The 21,996-nt window shown below is 41.9% G+C and overlaps 1 protein-coding gene across 1 annotated transcript in view; it reads right to left on the reverse strand.

The window, feature by feature from the left end:
• The window catches only part of LOC116971033 (methylthioadenosine phosphorylase), a 139,700-nt gene that overhangs the window by 20,861 nt on the left and 96,843 nt on the right, over window positions 1–21,996 (reverse strand). The window contains exons 6-7 of the mRNA XM_033017832.1: window positions 14,206–14,308; window positions 7,841–8,080 (exon numbers count right to left, since the gene is read on the reverse strand). Of these exons, the coding sequence (XP_032873723.1) occupies window positions 7,841–8,080; window positions 14,206–14,308 (343 nt within the window). The remainder of the gene's footprint in view (window positions 1–7,840; window positions 8,081–14,205; window positions 14,309–21,996) is intronic.

Genomic DNA, 21,996 nt, shown 5'->3' on the forward strand with positions numbered 1-21,996 from the left:
TCACCCAGAGGGTGGTTAATTTATGGAATTCACTGCCCCAGGGAGCAGTGGAAGCAGAAACTTTAAATATATTTAAGACTAAAATAGATGGTTTTTTAGCTGCCAAGGGGATAAGGGGCTACGGGGAGAGGGCAGGGATATGGACCTAGGTATGGTTAGTATAGTAAGACCTGAGTGATCTCCTGGACAAGTGTCGATCGCCTGGATTGGGGTCGGAGAGGAATTTCCCGGATTTTTTTCCCGAATTGGACCTGGGTTTTTATCCGGTTTTTTGCCTCCCCCAGGAGATCGCGAGGTTCTTGGGGTGGAGAGGGGTGATAGCGGTATAAAGGGGAGGGTAGTGTCTTGTGTTCTGTGTCTTGTGTCTACTGTTTGTGGGTAAGTGTGTCTGTTTAGTGTTCAGCCATGAGCGAATGGCGGTGCGGGCTCGACGGACCTGGTGGTCTACTCTCGCACCTACTTTCTATGTTTCTATGTTTCTATGTCCAATGAATTCACCACTATCCAAATGTGCTGCTATCGCATCTTTAATAACTGACTCCAGAATTTTCCCCACCATCGATGTTAGACTAACTGGTCTGTAATTCCCCGTTTTCTCTCTCCCTCCCTTTTTAAAAAGTGGGGTTACATTAGCTACCCTCCAGTCCTCAGGAACTACTCCAGAATCTAAAGAGTTTGGAAAAATTATCACTAATGCATCCACTATTTTTGCAGCTACTACCTTAAGTACTCTGGGATGCAATTTATCTGGCCCTGGGGATTTATCGGCGTTTAATCCATTCAATTTACCTAACACCACTTCCCGGCTAACCTGGATTTCACTCAGTTCCTCCATCTCATTTAACCCCCAGTCCCTTGCTATTTCCGGCAGATTGTTTATGTCTTCCTTAGTGAAGATAGAACCAAAGTAGTTATTCAATTGGTCTGCCATGTCCTTGTTCCCCATGATCAATTCGCCTGTTTCTGACTGCAAGGAACCTACATTTGTATTAACTAATCTTTTCCTCTTCACATATCTATAAAAACTTTTGCAGTCAGTTTTTATGTTCCCTGCCAGTTTTCTTTCATAATCTATTTTCCCTTTCTTAATTAAGCCTTTTGTCCTCCTCTGCTGGACTCTGAATTTCTCCCAGTCCTCTGGTAGCCTGCTTGTTCTGGCTAATTTGTACGATTCATCTTTTGTTTTGATACTATCCCTGATTTCCCTTGTTATCCACGGATGCACTACCTTCCCTGATTTATTCTTTTGCCAAACTGGGATGAACACTTGTTGTAGTTCATCCATGCAGTTTTTAAATGTCTTCCATTGCATATCCACCGTTAACCCTTTAAGAATCATTTGCCAGTCTATCTTGGCCAGTTCACGTCTCATACCCTCAAAGTCACCTTTCTTTAAGTTCAGGACCCTTGTTTCTGAATTAACAATGTCACTCTCCATCCTAATGAAGAACTGAACCATATTATGGTCACTCTTGCCCAAGGGGCCACGCACAACAAGACTGCTAACTAACCCTAGGTACACAAAATTGCTGGGGAAACTCAGCGGGTGCAGCAGCATCTATGGAGCGAAGGAAATAGCCGACGTTTCGGGCCGAAACCCTTCTTCAGACTGATAGGGGGTGGGGAAAGAAAGAAGGACAAAGGGAGGAGGAGGAGGAGCCCGAGGGCGGGCGGATGGGAGGGTGGGAGGAGACAGCTAGAGGGTGAAGGAAGGGGAGGAGACAGCACGGGCTAGCCAAATTGGGAGAATTCAATGTTGATGCCAAAGGGACGCAAGGACCCCAGACGGAATATGAGGTGCTGTTCCTCCAATTTCCGCTGTTGCTCACTCTGGCAATGGAGGAGACCCAGGACAGAGAGGTCGGATTGGGAATGGGAGGGGGAGTTGAAGTGCTGAGCCCTTCCTCATTACTCAATACCCAGTCTAGAATAGCCTGCTCTCTCGTTGGTTCTTCTACATGTTGGTTTAGAAAACTATCCCGCATACATTCCAAGAAATCCTCTTCCTCAGCACCCCTGCCAATTTGATTCACCCAATCTATATGTAGATTGAAGTCACCCATTATAATTGTTTTACCTTTGTTGCACGCGTTTCTAATTTCCTGTTTGATGCCATCCCCAACTCCTGTTAGGTGGCCGGTTCACCACTCCCACTAGCGTTTTCTGCCCCTTAGTGTTTCGCAGCTCTACCCATATCGATTCCACATCCTCCAAGCTAATGTCCTTCCTTTCTATTGCGTTAATCTCCTCTCTAACCAGCAACGCTACCCAGCCTCCTTTTCCTTTCTGTCTATCCCTCCTGAATATTGAATATCCCTGGATGTTCAGCTCCCAGCCTTGGTCACCCTGGAGCCATGTCTCCGTGATCCCAACTATATCATATTCATTAATAACTATCGGCACATTCAACTCATCCACCTTATTATGAATGCTCCTTGCATTAAAATACAAAGCCTTCAGGCTTGTCTTTACAACACTCTTACCCCTTATACAATTATGTTGAAAAGTGGCCCTGTTTGATTTTTGCCCTGGATTTGTCTGCCTGCCACTTTTACTTTTCACCTTGCTAACTATTGCTTCTACCCTCATTTTACACCCCTCTGCCTCTCTGCTCTTGCACCCATTCGCTGTGATGGTATTTCAGTCTCAGTCACAGAGGCCGACGTCAGAAAATCCTTCAGGGGGGTGAACCCTCGAAAAGCACCTGGACCTGATGGTATATCTGGTCGTGTTCTAAAAACCTGTGAGGACCAACTGGCTGGAGTTTTTACAGACATTTTCAACCTCTCACTTCTGAGGTCTGAGGTTCCCACCTGCTTTAAAAGGGCATCAATTATACTGGTGCCCAAGAAGAGCAAGGTGACGTGCCTCAATGACTATCGACCAGTGGCACTAACGCCAGTGGTGTTGAAGTGCTTTGAGAGGTTGATCATGGCGCAAATCAACTCCTACCTCGACAAAAACCTGGACCCACTGCAGTTTGCCAACCGCCACAACAGATCAACGGTGGATGCGATCTCGCTGGCTCTCCACTCCGCTCTGGACCACTTGGACAACAAAAACTCATATGTCAGGGTGTTATTCATTGATTACACCTTGGCATTTAATACAATCATCCCCTCCAAGCTGGTTACCAAGCTCTCAGATCTGGGTTACTGCGCATCCCTCTGCAATTGGATCCTCGACTTCCTCATCCACAGACAACAGACTGTTCGTATTGGTGGAAATGTGACAGCCTCGATAACAATCAGCACGGGCGCACCTCAAGGATGCGTGCTCAGCCCCCTGCTGTACTCACTCTATACTCATGACTGCGTAGCCTGTCATAGTGCAAATTCCATCATCAAGTTCTCCGACGACACCACTGTTGTGGGACGTATCACTGATGGAGACGAGTCAAAGTATAGAAGAGAGATCGACCGACTGACCAAATGGTGCCAGCACAATAACCTGGCCCTCAACACCAGCAAAACCAAGCAACTGATTGTAGACTTTGGAAGGGGTAGGATGGAGACCCACAGTCCCGTTTATAACAACGGGTCGATGGTGGAGAGGGTCAAGAGCTTCAAATTCCTGGGCGTGCATATTTCTGAAGATCTCTCCTGGTCCGAGAATACTGATGCAATTATAAAGAAAGCACATCAGCGACTCTACTTCCTGAGAAGATTGCGGAGAGTCGGTATGTCAAGGAGAACTCTCTCTAACTTCTACAGGTGCACAGTATAGAGCATGCTGACCGGTTGCATCGTGGCTTGGTTCGGCAACTTGAGCACCCAGGAGCAGAAAAGACTACAAAAAGTAGTAAACACTGCCCAGTCCATCATCGGCTCTGACCTCCCTACCATCGAGGGGATCTATCGCAGTCGCTGCCTCAAAAAGGCTGGCAGCATCAGCAAGAACCCACACCATCCTGGCCACACACTCATCTCCCTGCTACCTTCAGGTAGAAGGTACATGAGCCTGAGGACTGCAATGTCCAGGTTCAGGAACACTACTTCCCCACAGCCATCAGGCTATTAAACTCAACTGAAACAAAACTCTGAACATTAATAGACCATTATCTATTTGCACTTTATCTGTTTATTTATTCATGTGTATATATATTTATATAATGGTATAATGGACACACTGATCTGTTCTGTATTCATGCCTACTATATTCTGTTGTGCTGAAGCAAAGCAAGAATTTCATTGTCCTATCTGGGACACATGGCGATAAACTCTCTTGAATCTTGAATCTTGAATTATTAATATAGAGAACCACCGCACTGGCTGACATTCCTACTATTCTGCTACGTAAAGAGTAAAGACAGATGTGCCAAACCACAAGTGTGATTCAGCAAATACTGACTCGGCCAGCAATAAACTTTTCCAGAGCCCTGCAAGAACAATATCTGCAGCATTGCCAACAATGTTAAATTATACTATGAAATTGCAAATTAAGTCATTTCAAAGCAGAAGATCATGCCCTGATTTCCTTATAGCCACCTTTCCCTCCCCAATTTAACCTAAATCTTATCCTCCCAAATAAACAAGTTCAACGGGTCGCAGTGAATCCAAGCTATCAACAATACTCAATGGTTCAAGAGCTCAGCTGATATCCGGAAAGCGGAACATTGCCACTATGATTCCGGGGATGGCTAAGTCTTTTCTGGCAAGGATTTCACCAGCAGCTGGCTTAGCAAACACTCAGGTACAGGAAGTGAGAAGGATGTGGTATCGTTATGAACAGTGAGTTTTAAAAAAATCAGCGCCTGGGGACATTACCGGGGTCAGTTACAGGAACTGCAGAAACTATCCTTCCCCAGCAAACAAAGCTTGAGTATACTACTCACATTTCACTTGTAGTGGACACAAACACATTTTAATTCATTAGATAAATTAACCAGGGGGGAATCACCACTGCAATTAGAACTTAGAACAATTAATCACAGAAATAGGTCCTTTGGCCCACAATGTCTGTGAAGAACATTATACCAAGATAAACTAACATCTTTTGCCTGTATCCCTCCATTCCCTGCCTATCCATGAGGTTATCTAAAAGCCTCTTAAACACCACTATTATACCTGCCTCCACCACCACCCCTGGCTGCGTGCTCCAGATACCGACCAGCCTCAGTGTAAAAAAACCTGCCCCACAATCTACTTTTATCTCCTCAAATGTTGCCTCTCTTACCTTAGAGCAATGCTTCTAGTCTTTGACATTCCCACCATGAGAAAAAGGTTGACCCTCTACCCCATCTACGCCCATCATAATTTTGTATGGATCTATCAGGTTTCTCCTCAACCTCTGGTGTTCGAGAGAAAACAAGCAAAATTTGGCCAAGAAATAATCTCCAATTATCATGCAGTTTCTTCAGAGTGTAAAACTTCATGTAAGAAATAGCTTTCTTGTACAGCACACTCGTTTTGTGAATTATATTCCTCTTCTGCTTAAGTTGGGAGCATTCTTGCCTCTGTATTAGTAGGGTTTAGGTTCAAGTCCTACTTGAGTATCTTGAGCATAGTATCAGAGGGAGTGCTGTGCTGTTGAAGTTCTAATACTGATTTCCCATCTGTTTTTTTGTGTCCACATAACAAATCCCATAATCCTGAGAATGAGCCGGGAAATCATCTCCATTGTAGTTTGCTATACAATAATATTCCCTCAAACAATGTTATTGAAACAGCTTGGCTTATTGTTAACACCTTGTGTTTTCTGGGAGTTTATTGACTGCACAATGGCTGTGGAGTTTTCCCACATTACAAACGTGACCAAATTTCAATTATTGAAAAACACATTATTGGCACTTAACAGCCATCGTATCAAAACCATCTTGCTACTGGGCTTGGTACAAAAAAATTTTTTTTAATGCTTCTTAATGTATAAAATCTCCATGCTGGTATTTTCCCCATTCATTCACAGGGTGCTGAAATTGATAGGATTTCCACTACGTATCATCTATCCCCAATCTTCTCTGAAGTAACAAAGCAGTTAAGAGTCAACCAGATTCGTGGGGCTGGTGTCACATATGGGCTAGATTAAATCAGCATGTCAGATTTCTTTCCCTGAAGGAATTTGGTGCCGCGTTATTTCTTCCAGCAATTTCGTGGGGATGTTACTTCATTTGAGATTTCAACTGATCACTATAATCTATTGCAGTATATGATGCCATTAGATTGAGTTCTTAAGTGATAGTTACCAGATTAACGCCCATATATCATGCTCATTGATTGCAGCTCTTACAAGATCTGCAGCACATATATAACAATGAGTTTTGTCTCCAAGATCTATCCCCTTTAACATTCTTGGAAAGAGTTTGCAATGTGAGGGTTTCACAAGGACCAGAGGCACAGGGTTTTCCACTATATATCTCCTAAATGTGCTGCAACATGAAGTGGAATATATCCTATTAAAGTAGTTTGTGAATTTCAATATCCACATCAGAAGATCCCGGGATGAAATACTTTTCCTTTTCCTTTCAAAAAATTGTACTGCATTTGTAAACATGCGATAAATAATTTAAAAAACAGGATTAAAATAAAATTGCAGTAACTACACAATGATATTTCTGTTGTTTCTGATTTCTTTTTCTATCACAAGGAAAACCATCACCATGATTCTCAATTTCCTTCTAGCGACAGAAGTTCAGCTCCTCAAAATGCAGTGTGGATTTGTCCATCGAGAGGTACAATAGGTACAATCTTCAACATGTGGAAACTCTAAAAATGCAGGGATTGGAATCAATCACTATACACACATTCTTCAGCTTTACTTATTTTTTGCCTCTATCAACTAAGAAGGAATGTAGAGAATACTTCTCAAATAGAGAAGGCTCTCAGACATTTGTCTCCATTGTACGTATTGCACATGATAGCACACAAGCCATATTCTAATGAATAGAGCCACAGCAGAGTGGGGTCAAGCAAGGTTAGACAACGCTAACACTCTATTCAAATTTTTATGAAAAACCCTAATGAAGGTATATGAAAAACTATGAAATAGAGACGTGACTTGTCCATATAAAGTCTGCACTGAGGTCCATCAGTCTTGCATTTATTTGACTTTTCATGATAACTCTCATAACAGAATCATACGGTGGGGGGGGGGGGGGGGGGAACTACAACATCCATTTTAATATTCAGCACATCGCCTCACTTTTGAAAAGCTTTTATGCTTGATAACTTTAATTGACCATTTTCTGACTTGGTTTCCGTTATTTGCATGAACTGTAAAATGAACACAAGGAGTTATGTAAGTTACAAAATGTTTCAGTATCTGGATCCAGATTAGGTCCACCTGCTCATTTAGAAAACTACCTCTAGACCGAGAATTTTTACAAGAAGTCCTATAGGTTCAGAAATATAAAACAATGGATCAGTTCCAGAACTCATATTATACATGATGCACAGATTTTCTCTGATCACCATGAACAGTCTGTGTTTGCAATAAGGTTATCCGTAGTATAACAGCATTCATTAACCATGTGTTACTATACTATGACAAGATACGATGCTACAGACCACATGCAGGCACTCTGAAGTGGGATTGAATATTCAACACGAGTCTCGGTCCAGGGGAAGAGAAAGAATATAGACAGACTGAATGATGCCTCAGTTTCCCACTTCTATTTTATTTACAGGGTTGGAATTAGAATGTCACAAAAACTATTATCCTTTAAAGTGACTGGCTGTGGCCCTCTCACCTTGCCAACCCATCAGACAAGCCAAGAAAAGTTTATGGAAAACCACAGCAGGGGATAACTTACCCAAGTCAGCAAGTCAAACAGCAGTAACTCTGCCTGGAAGATTATTGTTAACTTGATGGAAATATGACACATTGTTATAGACACAATACTAACCACATCTCCACTTTCCTTCCAGCAGTCATAGTCAGTCGCCATGGCAATGCTCACATAGCTGATGCCTGCTTCTTTAGCTAGTACAACTTCTGGAACTGTGGTCATGTTGATGACATCACCACCCCACTGACGGAACATCAGACTCTCAGCTCGAGAGGAGAAACGCGGTCCTTCAATTGTAACCATGGTTCCCTTAGTATGGTGCTTAATACCAAGCTTCTTCACAACATCTATTAACACCTTGAAATGGAAATTATAAAACAATTAGGAAGCTGAAGATCATCACTCATCAGCAATGTGGATAAAAGCATCACATTTCTGAAAATTTCTAACCAATTGTTTGGATATTACCAGCAATTAATACAAATGTTTTTAATACAAAGGTATGGCTCCACTTTTAATAGTCTCCATTGTTTACTGAGCTGCAGCCCTGAGAACAGGATAGAAGTTATCACATTGGAAGTATTTTTCTTTGGGATTCTCATTGGGTATCTGACAAAATGTGTAGGAAGGAACTGCAGATGCTGGTTTAAACCGAATGTGCACATGAAAAACTGGAGTAATTCAGTGGGACAGGCAGCATCTCTGGAGAGAAGGAATGGGTGACGAGACCCTAGTGGCTCCAATCGGACACGTCGGTGGCTCCAATCCTAGAGATGGGACTCGACCGGCGAGACCGGCATTGGGCAGAGCCCTAGTGGTGGGTGACTCCATTGTCCGAAAGAGCAGACAGGAGATTCTGTGGCGGCAGACAGGACGCGAGGATGGTCTGTTGCCTCCCTGGTGCCAGGGTTCAGGATGTCACGAGCCAAATTCAGAACATCCTCGAGAGAGAAGGTGAACAGCCAGCAGTAGTTGTGCACGTAGGTACAAACGACATCGGGAAGAAGAGGAACGAGGTTCGCCAACATGACTTCAGAGAGTTGGGAAGAAGACTGAAATGCCGGACCTCTAGGGTGGTTATCTCTGGATTGCTTCCAGTTCCTCGTGCTAGTGAGGACAGGAACAGGGAGATAGGGGATCTGAATGTGTGGCTGAGAGGCTGGTGCCGGGAGCAAGGATTTAGATTTATAGACCACTGGGATCTCTTCTGGGGTAGGGGTGACCTGTACAAAAGGGACGGGTTACACCTTAACTGGAGGGGGACTGACATTCTGGCAGGCAGGTTTGCTAGGGCTACATGTGTGGGTTTAAACTAAATAGTGGGGGGGAGGGATTGACAAATTGGGAGTATAAAGATGGAGTTGAAGGGGAAGTGACGACAGGAAAAATTACAAAAGATTCTCGAATTAATGGGAAGAAAAGCTCGAGAATGGACAACAGAGTAAGGGGGGAAGTGAATACAGAGGTCAAAGTGCTGTATATGAATGCACGAAGTATAAGGAATAAAGTGGATGAGCTTGAGGCTCAGTTAGAAACTGGCAAGTGTGATGTTGTGGGAATTACTGAGACATGGCTGCAAGAGGGCCAGGGCTGGGAACTGAATATTCAAGGGTATACCTATCGAAAAGACAGACAGGTGGGCAGAGGGGTTGCCCTGCTGGTGAGGAATTAAATTCAGTCCCTTGCAAGGGGTGACATTGAAACAGGAGATGTGGAGTCAGTATGGATAGAACTAAGGAATTGTGAGGGTAAAAAGACCCTAATGGGACTAATCTACAGGCCCACAAACAGTAGCCTGGACATGGGGCGCAAGTTGAATCAGGAGTTAAAATTGGCATGTAGCAAAAGTAATGCTGTGGTTGTTATGGGAGATTTCAACATGCAGGTAGACTGGGCCCCAAGAAAGGGACTTTGTAGAGTGCCTTTGTGATGGATTCTTTGAACAGCTTGTATTGGAGCCTACCAGTGAGAAGGCAATTCTGGATTTAGTGTTATGTAATGAACTGGATTTGATAAAGGACCTTGAGGTTAATGAGCCATTAGGAGGCAGTGACCATAACATGGTCAGGTTTAAGCTACAATTGGGGAGGGAGAAGAGTAGATCGGAGGTGTCAGTGTTGCAGTTGAATAAAGGGGACTATGGGGCCATGAGGGAGGAGCTGGCCAAAGTTGACTGGAAAGATACACTAGCAGGGATGACAGTGGAACAAAAATGGCAGGTGTTTCCAGCAATAATACAGAAGGTGCAGGATCAGTTCATTCCTAGGTGGAAGAAAGATTCCAAGGGGAGAAAGGGACGACCATGGCTGACAAGGGACGTCAAGGACAGTATAAAAATTAAAGCGAAGAAGTACAACGTAGCAAAGATGAGCGGGAAGCAAGAGGATTGGGTAGTGTTTAAAGAACAACAGAAGATAACTAAAAAGACAATACGGGGAGAAAAGATGAGGTACGAAGATAAGCTAGCCAAGAATATAAAGCAGGATAGTAAAAGTTTATTTAGGTATGTGAAGAGGAAAAAAATATTTAAGACCAGAATTGGACCCTTGAAGACCAAAAAAGGTGAATTTATTGTGGGGAACAAGGAAATGGAAGGTGAGTTCAAAAGGTACCTTGGATCTGTCTTCATTAAGGAGGACACAAACAATCTTCCTGATATAGTAGTGGCCAGAGGATCTGGGGTGATGGAGGAACTGAAGGAAATCCACATTAGCCAGGAAATGGTGTTGGATAGACTGATGGGACTGAAGGCTGATAAATCCCCAGGGCCTGATGGTCTGCATCCCAGGGTACTTAAGGAAGTGGCTCTAGAAATCGTGGGTGCATTGGTGATAATTTTCCTATGTTATATGGACTCAGAATCAGTTCCTTTGGATTGGAGGGTAGCTAACGTTATCCCACTTTTTAGAGAGAAAACAGGGAATTATAGAGCAGTTAGCCTGACATCGGTGGTGGAGAAGTTGCTGGAGTCAATTATAAAAGATGAGATAGCCGAACATTTGGATAGCAGTAACAGGATTGGTCCGAGTCAGCATGGATTTACGAAGGGGAAATCATGCTTGACTAATCTTTTTTGATATATTTTTTTATTAAAGATAATCAATTACAATGCTTCAAACAACTTTATATCAAATTAATTCAATTTGCATTAAGTAAAACACTAGTAATACTTATCTACTATTTTTTTAGAAATAATGATAGAGAAAGAATAGAACAGTTATAAATCATTAAGAGAGTGATTAAATAATAATTTGATTATATATAAGAAAGAAAAGAGAAACGAAAAAAAAAAAAAAAAATTTGAGTAACCACAATATGTATTATTAATAACACTACTACAAGTGATAGTATCAATAAAGACATATATGTTAATTCCAAAAATGAATTATTCTCACCAAATCCCGCAGGGTGCACGCCGAGCTGTGTTGCCAAGAACAGCTACTTCTCTAAATACTGTATATATGGAGACCATATCTGTTCAAAAGAATTATACTTGTCCAATAGGACAAATCTAATTCTTTCCAGATGTAACGTCTCCATCATCTCTGTTGCCCACATTTTGGTTGTGGGGGATAATGTTCCCTTCCAAAATTTCAATATGATTTTTTTCCCAATTATCAAACAGTAATCAAAGAAATTTCTTTGATTTACTGTAAGTGATAGATGTAAATCCGGAATTCCAAATATTATTAGCTTTGGGTTAGGGTCCAATTTAACTTTGATGACTTCAGAAATAACTTTAAAAATTTCTGTCCAGTAATAATTCAATTTAGGACATGTAACGAAACTATGTATTAAATTTGCCTCTGCTTTCTTGCACTTATCACAAATAGCGGAGAGATTCGGAAAAATACTATTTAATTTAGTTTTCGAATAGTGTAACCTATATAATACTTTAAATTGTATCAGTATATGTCTGGCGTTTAATGAACACCGGTGTATTCGTTGTAGACTTTCTTCCCAGTTTTCTTTTGTTATAGCCAATCCCATTTCATTTTCCCATGCTTGACGATATGTTTCCGTTATTGGATTCTCCTTATCCAAAATGATGTTATATATATAGGCTATTAATTTTTCTGTATTTGGATGTAAATTAAACAGTTCGTCTAACAATCCTGCTTCTTTATTTTTATAATCTTATGTATTGGATTTAATATAATCTCTAATTTGTAAATACCTAAACAAATGTTGTGGAGACAATCCATAAATATCTTGTAACTCCTGGAATAAAAGAAATTTTCCTTTTCTATAAAGGTGTTCTATCCTTGTAATTCCTAAATCATCCCATTGTTTAAACCCCCCATCTAATATAGCAGGTTTAAACGATGGATTATTCATAATTGGTAATCTAAATGAGAGATTATCCAAATGTAGAGTCTTAACTATTTGTTTCCAAATACGTCTATTATTATATATTATTAGGTTGTCTTTATAATATTTTTTTTGTACTTCCGTTGGTGCAAAAATTATCGAACCTACATTGAAAGGTAGACAGTCTTCCTTTTCTATATTTAACCATGTCGGTTCATGATCCATATTTACCCACCAGAAATTCATATTCTTAATCTGAACAGCCCAGAAATAATATAAAAAGTTTGGAAGTGCTAATCCTCCATTTATCTTAGCTTTGCATAGATGTTTTTTATTTATTCTGTGATTTTTATAATCCCAAATAAAACTATTGACAATATTATCAATTTTTAAAAAAAAAGTTTTCGGAAGAAAAAAAGGAATAGCCTGAAACAAATATAACAACTGCGGTAGAAATACCATCTTTATGGCACTTATTCTACCAATCATGGATATAGGAAGTGTTTTCCAATATAAAATATTTTTTCTAAGTTTATCTAATAGTTGAGGATAGTTGGATTTTATTAATGAGTTATGAGTTTTAGTTACGTTAATCCCTAAATATTTAAGTTTGTCTGTAACTACTTTTAATGGGTATTGTTGTAATGTATTTAGATTTATTCCTGTTATTGGCATAATCTCGCTTTTATCCCAATTAATCCTATACCCAGAAAATGCACCAAACTTAGTTATAATGTTTAGCAGGTTGGGAATACTAATTTCCGGTTTTGTAATGTAAATTAAAACATCATCTGCATATAAAGAAATTTTATTAATTGTTGTATCAGTATTATAGCCATATATTTCAGGTTCAGATCTACTTGACTAATCTACTGGAATTTTTTGAAGATGTAACTAGGTAAATGGACAAGGGAGAGCCAGTGGATGTAGTGTACCTGGACTTTCAGAAAGCATTTGATAATGTCCCACATAGGAGATTAGTGGACAAAATTAGGGCACATGGTATTGGGGTAGAGTGCTGACATGGATAGAGAAGTGGTTGGCAGACAGGAAACAAAGAGTAGGCATTAACGGGTCCCTTTCAGAATGGCAGGCAGTGACTAGTGGGGTACCGCAAGGCTCGGTGCTGGGACCACAGCTATTTACAATATACATCAATGATTTGGATGAAGGGATTCACAGTAACATTAGCAAATTTGCAGATGACACAAAGCTGGGTGGCAGTGTGAACTGTGAGGAGGATTCTATGAGAATGCAGGGTGACTTGGACAGGTTGGAGGAGTGGGCAGATGCATGGCAGATGAATTTTAATGCGGATAAATGTGAGGTTATCCACTTTGGTAGCAAAAACAGGAGGGCAGATTATTATCTAAATGGCGTCAAGTTGGAAAAAGGGGAAGTACAATGGGATCTGGGGGTCCTTGTACATCAGTCTATGAAAGTAAGCATGCAGGTACAGCATGCAGTGAAGAAAGCGAATGGCATGTAGGCCTTTATAACACGAGGAATCGAATATAGGAGCAAAGAGGTCCTTCTGCAGTTGTACAGAGCCCTAGTGAGACCACACCTGGAGTATTGTGTGCAGTTTTGGTCCCCTAATTTGAGGAAGGATATTCTTGCTATTGAGGGAGTGCAGCATAGGTTTACAAGGTTAATTCCCGGGATGGCGGGACTGTCATATGAGAGAATGGAGCAGCTGGGCTTGTACACTCTGGAGTTTAGAAGGATGAGAGGATATCTCATTGAAACATATAAGATTGTTAAGGGGTTGGACACGCTAGAGGCAGGAAACAAGTTCGCGATGTTGGGGAGTCCAGAACCAGGGCCACAGTTTAAGAATAAGGATTAAACCATTTTGAACGGAGATGAGGAAACACTTTTTCTCACAGAGAGTGGTGAGTCTGTGGAATTCTCTGCCTCAGAGGGCGGTGGAGGCAGGTTCTCTGGATGCTTTCAAGAGAGAGCTAGATAGGGCTCTTAAAAATAGCGGTCAGGGGATATGGGGAGAAGGCAGGAACCCCTGATTGGGGATGATTAGCCACGATCACATTGAATGGCGGTGCTGGATCAAAGGGCCGAATGGCCTATTCCTGCACCTAATGTCTATTTTCTGTTGTCTATTCTGATTCAAATAAATGAGACGGCAGGTTATTCACCTGTGTGATGCTTACCTCTCTGCTTCTCTTACAGAATGGGTCTGCCATTGAAATGTGACAAACCCCAACTGGGTTGGTTGGACTCCCACCATAAAATGTTTGATGCCTTTTTGTAGTTCTGTAATTGAATGAACCAAAATAATATGGGACTTATTAATTTATACTGAAGATATGCAAAAACGATAAACAGATTAAGTATTCTCTTTGGAAAACAAATATCTTTGCCTCAAATTTCATCAATGTTTTGAAAGCATGGTATAGACAATTTCCAGAGTTCAAAAATATATTATCCATGAGCTCACCAGTAAAACACTTAGCAGCAGACAAGACCCATTCTGAATTAGCCTTGCATGGTGAAGAGCATGTCCTTCAGGTCTAAAATAGCTGGGGCCCAATATTGAACTGCATCAATAATTTTGGTGAGGAAACAAAATGTTTCTGGGTCGGATCGTAAGTCAATCCAACACACCACAACAACATTTGCTCCACTCAATAACCACTCAATCTCTCAATATCCATTTGGAACATTCTCCTCCCAAATGCACCAGGCCATATAATACTTTTTATATTCTGAAGAAGGCTCTCGACCCGAAACGTCACCCATTCCTTCTCTCTCGAGATGCTGCCTGTCCCGCTGAGTTACTCCAGCATTTTGTATATATCTTCGATTTAAACCAGCATCTGCAGTTCTTTCCTACACAATCCTAATACTTTTCCTATTCTACGCTTCTAATTGTACAGGCGCGCAAATGGTGCGGGGGTTTACGAAATTTGCCACTGTTCTAGGTAAGCACCTTAAGTTCTTTAACTTCTTGTTTTGTGTTAGTGGGTCTCTTTTCTCTCTTCTTACATTAATTCTGACCATTTAAAAAATTGTTCACCTGGTTGTTTTATTTGCGTTTTGACAGCAATTTATTTGGCCTGTCCTCAATGAACCATCCAGATTTTCCAACTTTGTCTGGTTATACTTCAGATTCTAGGCATTTGCAGTTATATTTTATCAACGCAGGCCATCCCAGGGAAGCAAACAACCTCTGTTTTTAGGACTTCTGCAAGTTAATTTCATCCATTAAGTTGGAAAATACCAAATAAAAGACGACGTGGTAACCATACATCCTCTGCATTTCAATAAATGGCAAAAGCATTTCAGACTAATAAGAACAAATGATTACTAAAAGTAGAGAGAAGAAAGTAGTTTTGCCATTTGTAAGAATAAAAGTTGGATTTTTGCATTTAAGGTTATGAAAACTCACTTGCACGTTTTGATATCAATAAGTCAGGCGCTTGCAATGTGGGAACAGTATGTATTATGATATATAACAAGTTCTAGGCCATTGAATTAGGTCAATAGGTAAAATGCAAGAACAATGCTGAGAGGCTCAGCAGTGTCACAACACCAATGGAATTGTTATCTTAAACAAACAGCAGCTTCTTGGTATAATAAAAAGGAAATACAGTGCCTTACATGTTTAGGACAAAGATCCATCATTTATTTATTTGCCTCTGTACTCCGCAATTTGAGATTTGTAATATAAAAAGCACATGTGTTAAAAGGGCACATTGTCAGATTTTAATAAAGGCCATATTTATCCATTTTGTTTTCACCATATACAAATTACAGCAGTATTTATACATAGTCCCCCCATTTCAGAGCACCATAATGTTTGGGACACAGCAATGTCATGTTAATGAAAGTAGTCATGTTTCGTATTTTGTTGCATATCCTTTGCATGCAATGATTGCTTAAAGTCTGCGATTCATGGACATCACCAGTTTCTGGGTTTCTTCTCTGGTGATGTTCTGCCAGGCCTGTATTGCAGCCATATTTAGCTTATGGTTGTTTTGGGGGCTAGTCCCCTTCAATTTTCTCTTCAGCATATAAAGGGCATGCTCAATTGGGTTCAGATTGGGTGGTTGATTTGGCCACTCAAGAATTGACCAATTTTTAGCTTTGAAAAACTCTTTGTTGCTTTAGCAGTATGTTTGGGATCAGTGTCTTGCTGTAGAATAAACTGCCGGCCAATGAGTTTTGAGGCATTTGTTTGAACTTGAGCAGATATGATGTGTCTATACACTTCAGAATTCATTATGCTACTACCATCAGCAGTTGTGTCATCAATGAAGATAAGTGAGCCAGTACCTTCAGCAGCCATACATGCCCAGGCCATAACACCCCCACCACCGTGTTTCACACATGAGGTGATATGCTTTGGATTCTTAAAATAACACAGCAGAGTAGCCGGAAGCCAGAGGATTGGGAAACTTTCATAGGACAACAGAAGGAAACAAAACGGGCAATGGGGGAAAATATGAAGTACGAAGGGAAGCTGGCCAGGAACATAGAGAAGGACAGTAAAAGCTTATTTAGATATGTTAAGGGAAAAAGAGTAGCAAAGTCAAATGTGGGTCCCTTGAAGGCAGACACGGGTGAAATTATTATGGGGAACAAGGAAATGGCAGAAGAGTTGAACAGGTATTTCGGATCTGTCTTCACTAAGGAAGACACAAACAATCTCCCAGATGTACTGGAGGACAGATGATCTAAGGGGGTTGAAGAACTGAAATAAATTTTCATTAGGCGAGAAATAGTATTGGGTAGGCTAATGGGACTGAAGGATGATGAATCCCCTGGGCCTGATGGACTGCATCACAGGGTCCTCGGGGAGGTGGCTCTAGAAATAGTGGACGCATTGGTGATAATTTTCCAATGTTCAATAGATTCAGGATCAGTTCCTGTGGAATGGAGGATAGCTAATGTTATCCCACTTTTCAAGAAATGAGCGAGAGAGAAAACGGGTAATTACACACCAGCTAGCCTGACGTTGGTGGTAGGAAAGATGCTGGAGTCAATTATTAAAGGGGCAATAATGGGGCATTTGGATAGTAGTAAAATGATTAATCCAAGTCAACATGGATTTATGAAAGGAAAGTCATGCTTGACAAATCTTCTGGAATTTTTTGAGGATGTGACAAGTAAAATGGATGAAGGGGAGCCAGTGGATGTAGTGTATCTAGACTTTCAGAAAGCTTTTGATAAGGTCCCGCACGGGAGACTGGTGACTAAAAGGAGAGCACGTGGTATTGGGGGTAGGGTGTTGACGTGGATAGAAAATTGGCAGACAGGAAGCAAAGAGTAGGAGGGAACGGGTCTTTTTCAGAATGGCAGGCAGTGGTGAGTGGAGTGCCGCAAGGCTCGGTGTTGGGGCCGCAACTGTTTACCATATATATTAATGATTTGGAAGAGGGAATTAGGAGCAACACTAGCAAGTTTACGGATGACACAAAGCTGGGTGGCAGTGTGAACTGTGAAGAGGATGTTTGGAGGTTGCAGGGTGACCTGGACAGGTTGAGTGAGTGGGCAGATGCGTGGCAGATGCAGTATAATATAGATAAATGTGAGGTTATCCACTTTGGTGGCAAAAACAAGGGGGCAGATTATTATCTCAATGGGGTTAGGTTAGGTAAGGGGGAGGTATAGCGAGACCTGGTGTCCTTGTACACCGGTCACTGAAAGTTGGCTTACAGGGACAGCGTAGGTTCACGAGATTGACCCTGGGATGGCGGGACTGTCAAATGAGGAAAGATTGAAAAGACTAGGCTTGTATTCACTGGAGTTTAGTAGGATGAGGGGATTCTTATATAAACATATATAATTATAAAAGGACTGGACAAGCTAGATGCAGGAAAAATGTTCCCCATGTTGGGTGAGTCCAGAACCAGGGGCCACAGTCTTAGAATTAAGGGGAGCCCATTTAAGACTGAGTTGAGAAAAAACTTTTTCAACCAGAGAGTTGTGAATTTGTGGAATTCCCTGCCACAGAGGGTAGTGGAGGCCAAATCACTGGATGGATTTAAGAGAGAGTTAGATAGAGCTCTAGGGGCTAGTGGAATCAAGGGATATGGGGAGAAGGCAGGCACGGTTTATTGATAGGGGACGATCAGCCATGATCACAATGAATGGCGGTGCTGTCTCGAAGGACCCAATGGCCTCCTCCTGCACCTATTTTCTATGTTTCTATGTTTCTCTCCTCCATACTTTGCTCTTGCCATCACTCTGATATATGTTAATCTTCATCTCATCTGCCCACAAGAACTTTTTTCCTGAACTGTGGTTGCTTGTTTAAGTACTTCTTGGCAAACTGTTAACTGGCCATCCTATTTTTGCAGCTAACCAGTGGTTTGCATCTTGTAGTGTAGCCTCTTTATTTCTGTTCATGAAGTCTTCTGCGGACAGTGGTCATTGACAAATCCCCACCTGACTCCTGAAGAGTGTTTCTGATCTGTCGGACATGTGTTTGGGGATTTTTCTTTATAATAGAGAGAATTCTTCTGTCATCAGCTGTGGGTGTCTTCCTTAGCCTGCCAGTCCCTTTACGATTAGTAAGCTCACCAGTGCTCTCTTTCTTCTTAATGATGTTCCAAACAGTTGAATTTGGTAAGCCTAAGGTTTAGCTGATGTCTCTAACAGTTTTATTCGTGTTTCTCACTCATAATGGCTTCTTTGATTTTCATTGGCACAACTTTGGTCCTCATGTTGATAAACAGCAATGAAAGTTTCCAAAGGTAATGGAAAGACTATGTGCTGAGAGCTATCTTATACCTGCATTAAGGAGCATTTAAGCACACCTGAGCAATTTCAAACACATGTGAAGCCATGTGCCCCAACCATTAGGGGGGCCTGAAGTGGGGGGAATATGTATAAACACAGCTACAATTTCATTATGGGTGAAACCATAATGTATAAAAATACCCTTTAATAAAATCTGACAATGTGCACTTTAACCACTTGACTTTTACTATTACAAATCTCAAATTCTGGAGTATAGTGGCGAATAAATAAATGATGGGTCTTTGTCCCAAACATTATGGAGGTTACTGTAATTTGTTGAACACATTAATCTATCCCGTGATAAGCAAGGTAGGATTCTAGACACATTATGCAATACCTGCCCAGAAATACACTGGTGTAATGCATGTTTTTAAGAAGCACTGAATTGCATTTAACATAAATTCATCCTTTTGATGAAATCAGTAACCTTTAGCTCATTTAGCATGCTGAAACTTCCAATTATACAATTTCATGCATGTAATTCACAGCTCCAATAACCCAGGTTTAATTCTGATCTCCAGTGCTGCCCATGTGGAGTGTGCACACTCTCCCTGTAACAGTATAGGTTTGTCCCAGATGCTCTAATTTGCACTCACTTTGTCTACCACCCATACACACAAGTTCTGTTATCCCACTTTCCTCACCCACTCCCTACACATTCAGCACAATTTTGCACAGACAAGTTAACCTACAAAGCCAATGCGTCTTTGGGATGGGGAAGGAAACACACACGCTTGCAGGAAGAATGAGCAAATTCAACACAGACAGTGCCCGAGGACAGGATCGAACGCAGATCTCTGGCGTGTGAGGCGGCAAGTCTACCAGCTGTGCCACTATATTTTGTTTTCCAACACAGAAAAAAGTATACATTGATAACTTTGGTTACTAAAAAAAAAGAAACTATCCATTTTCAGTCTTAAATCTCTAAGTGACGCTATGTCTCCCTTTACAGCTACTGTAAGTTTTAATTCAGTTCAAGACTATGGGGCATTGGCCATAAAGTTGCTGCCTAAAAGTGCCAGAGATCCTGAATTGATCCTGAATATGGGTGCTGTCTGTATGAAGTTTGCTCCTTTTACCTTTGATCGCATGGGTTTTCTCCGGGTGCTCTTGCTTCCTTCCACATTCCAAAGGTGTGCAGGAACCTTTTTCAGACCCAACCCAAAACTGATGTACAAGGACCCCCAGATTACTATCTAAATGGCGTCAAGTTGGGAAGTACAACGGGATCTGGGGGTCCTTGTACATCAGCCTATGAAAGTAAGCATGCAGGTACAGAAGGCAATGAAGAAAGCGAATGGCATGTTGGCCTTTATAACAAGAGGAATCCAATATAGGAGCAAAGAGGTCCTTCTGAAATTGTACAGAGCCCTAGTGAGACCACACCTGGAGTATTGTGTGCAGTTTTGGTCCCCTAATTTGAGGAAGGACATTCTTGCTATTGAGGGAGTGTAGCGTAGGTTTACTAGGTTAATTCCCGGGATGGCGGGACTGTCATATGCTGAGAGAATGGAGCAGCTGGGCTTGTACACTCTGGAGTTTAGAAGGATGCGAGGGGATCTCATTGAAACATATAAGATTGTTATGGCCTTGGACATGCTAGAGGCAGGAAACATGTTCCATGATGTTGGGGGAGTCCAGAACCAGGGGCCACAGTTTAAGAATAAGGAGTAAGCCATTTAGAACGGAGACGAGGAAACACTTTTTCTCATAGAGAGTGGTGAGTCTGTGGAATTCTCTACCTCGGAGGGCGGTGGAGGCAGGTTCTCTGGATGCTTTCAAGAGAGAGCTAGATAAGGCTCTTAAAAATAGCAGAGTCAGGGGATACGGGGAGAGGGCAGGAACGGGGTACTGATTGGGGATGATCAGCCATGATCACATTGAATGGCGGTGCTGGCTCGAACGGCCAAATGGCCTCCTCCTGTACCTATTGTCTATTGTCTATTGTAATATTTTCCTTTTGTCCAGAGATTCTGTCTGACCTGTTGAGTTACTCTAGCGTTTTGCCGGCGGATGAGGAGCGGCCGGAGAGCGGAGACACAGCGGCCTGGACAATCCTACAATGAGCTCCAACATTATTTAGGATTAATCAGTAAAACAGGTTGTTTATCCAACTGCTTTCCTGCATGTTTACAGGGCATTATTGTTTGTGGTACTCTAATAATATTCTTTCTCCAATATAAACTGCACACAAAATGTGTAAGAAGGAACTGCTGATGCTGGTTTAAACCGAAGATAGACACAAAAAAACTGTAGTAACTCAGCAGGACAGGCAGCATCTCTGGAGAGAAGGAATGGCTGACGTTTCAGGTCGAGACCCTTCTTCAGACTGGTTAGGGATAAGGGAAACGAGAGATATATATGGCAGTGTGGAGCAATAAAGAACAATGAATGAAAGATATGAAAAAAAGTAATGATGATAAGAGGAAAAAGCCCATTGTAAGCTGTTTGTAGGATGAAAATGAGAATCTAGTGCAACTTGGGTGGGGGAGGGATAGAGATGGAGGGGATGCTGGCGCTACCTGAAGTGACAGAAATCAATATTCATACCACTGGGCTGTAAGCTGCCCAAGCAAAATATGAGATGCTGTTCCTCCAATTTCCGTTTAGCCTCACTCTGACAATGGAGGAGGCCGAGGACAGAAATGTCTGTGTAGGAATTGGAAGGAGAATTAGTGTCCAGCAACCGGGAGAACAGGTTGGTTCACGTGGGCTGAGGGAAGGTGTTCCGTGAAACGATTGCCCAGTCTGCGTTTGGTTTCGCCGATGTATAAGAGTCCACATCTTGAACAACAGATACAGTAGATGAGGTTGGAGGAGGTGCAAGTGAACTTTTGCCTAACCTGAATGGACTGTCGAGGTCCCTGGACAGAATTGAAGGAAGAGGTATAGCGACAGGTGTTGCATCTTCTGCGGTTGCAGGGGAAGGTAGCTGGGGAGGGGGTGGTTTGGGTGGGAAGGGATGAGTTAACCAGGGAGTTACAGAGGGAACGGTCTTTCTGCGAAGGCGGAAAAGGGTGGAGATTGGAAATGTGGCTAGTGGTGGGATCCCGTGGAGGTGGCGGGAAATTTGGGAGGATTAATGTTGTTGTATGCGACAGCTGATGGGGTGGAAGGTAAGGACTAGGGAGGGACTCTTGTCTTCTGTTGCGACTAGAGGGGAGGGGGAGCAAGGGCAGGAGCTGTGGGGATACCTG

This window comes from Amblyraja radiata, chromosome 3 (assembly GCF_010909765.2).
Source record: "Amblyraja radiata isolate CabotCenter1 chromosome 3, sAmbRad1.1.pri, whole genome shotgun sequence".
Lineage (NCBI taxonomy): Eukaryota > Metazoa > Chordata > Chondrichthyes > Rajiformes > Rajidae > Amblyraja > Amblyraja radiata.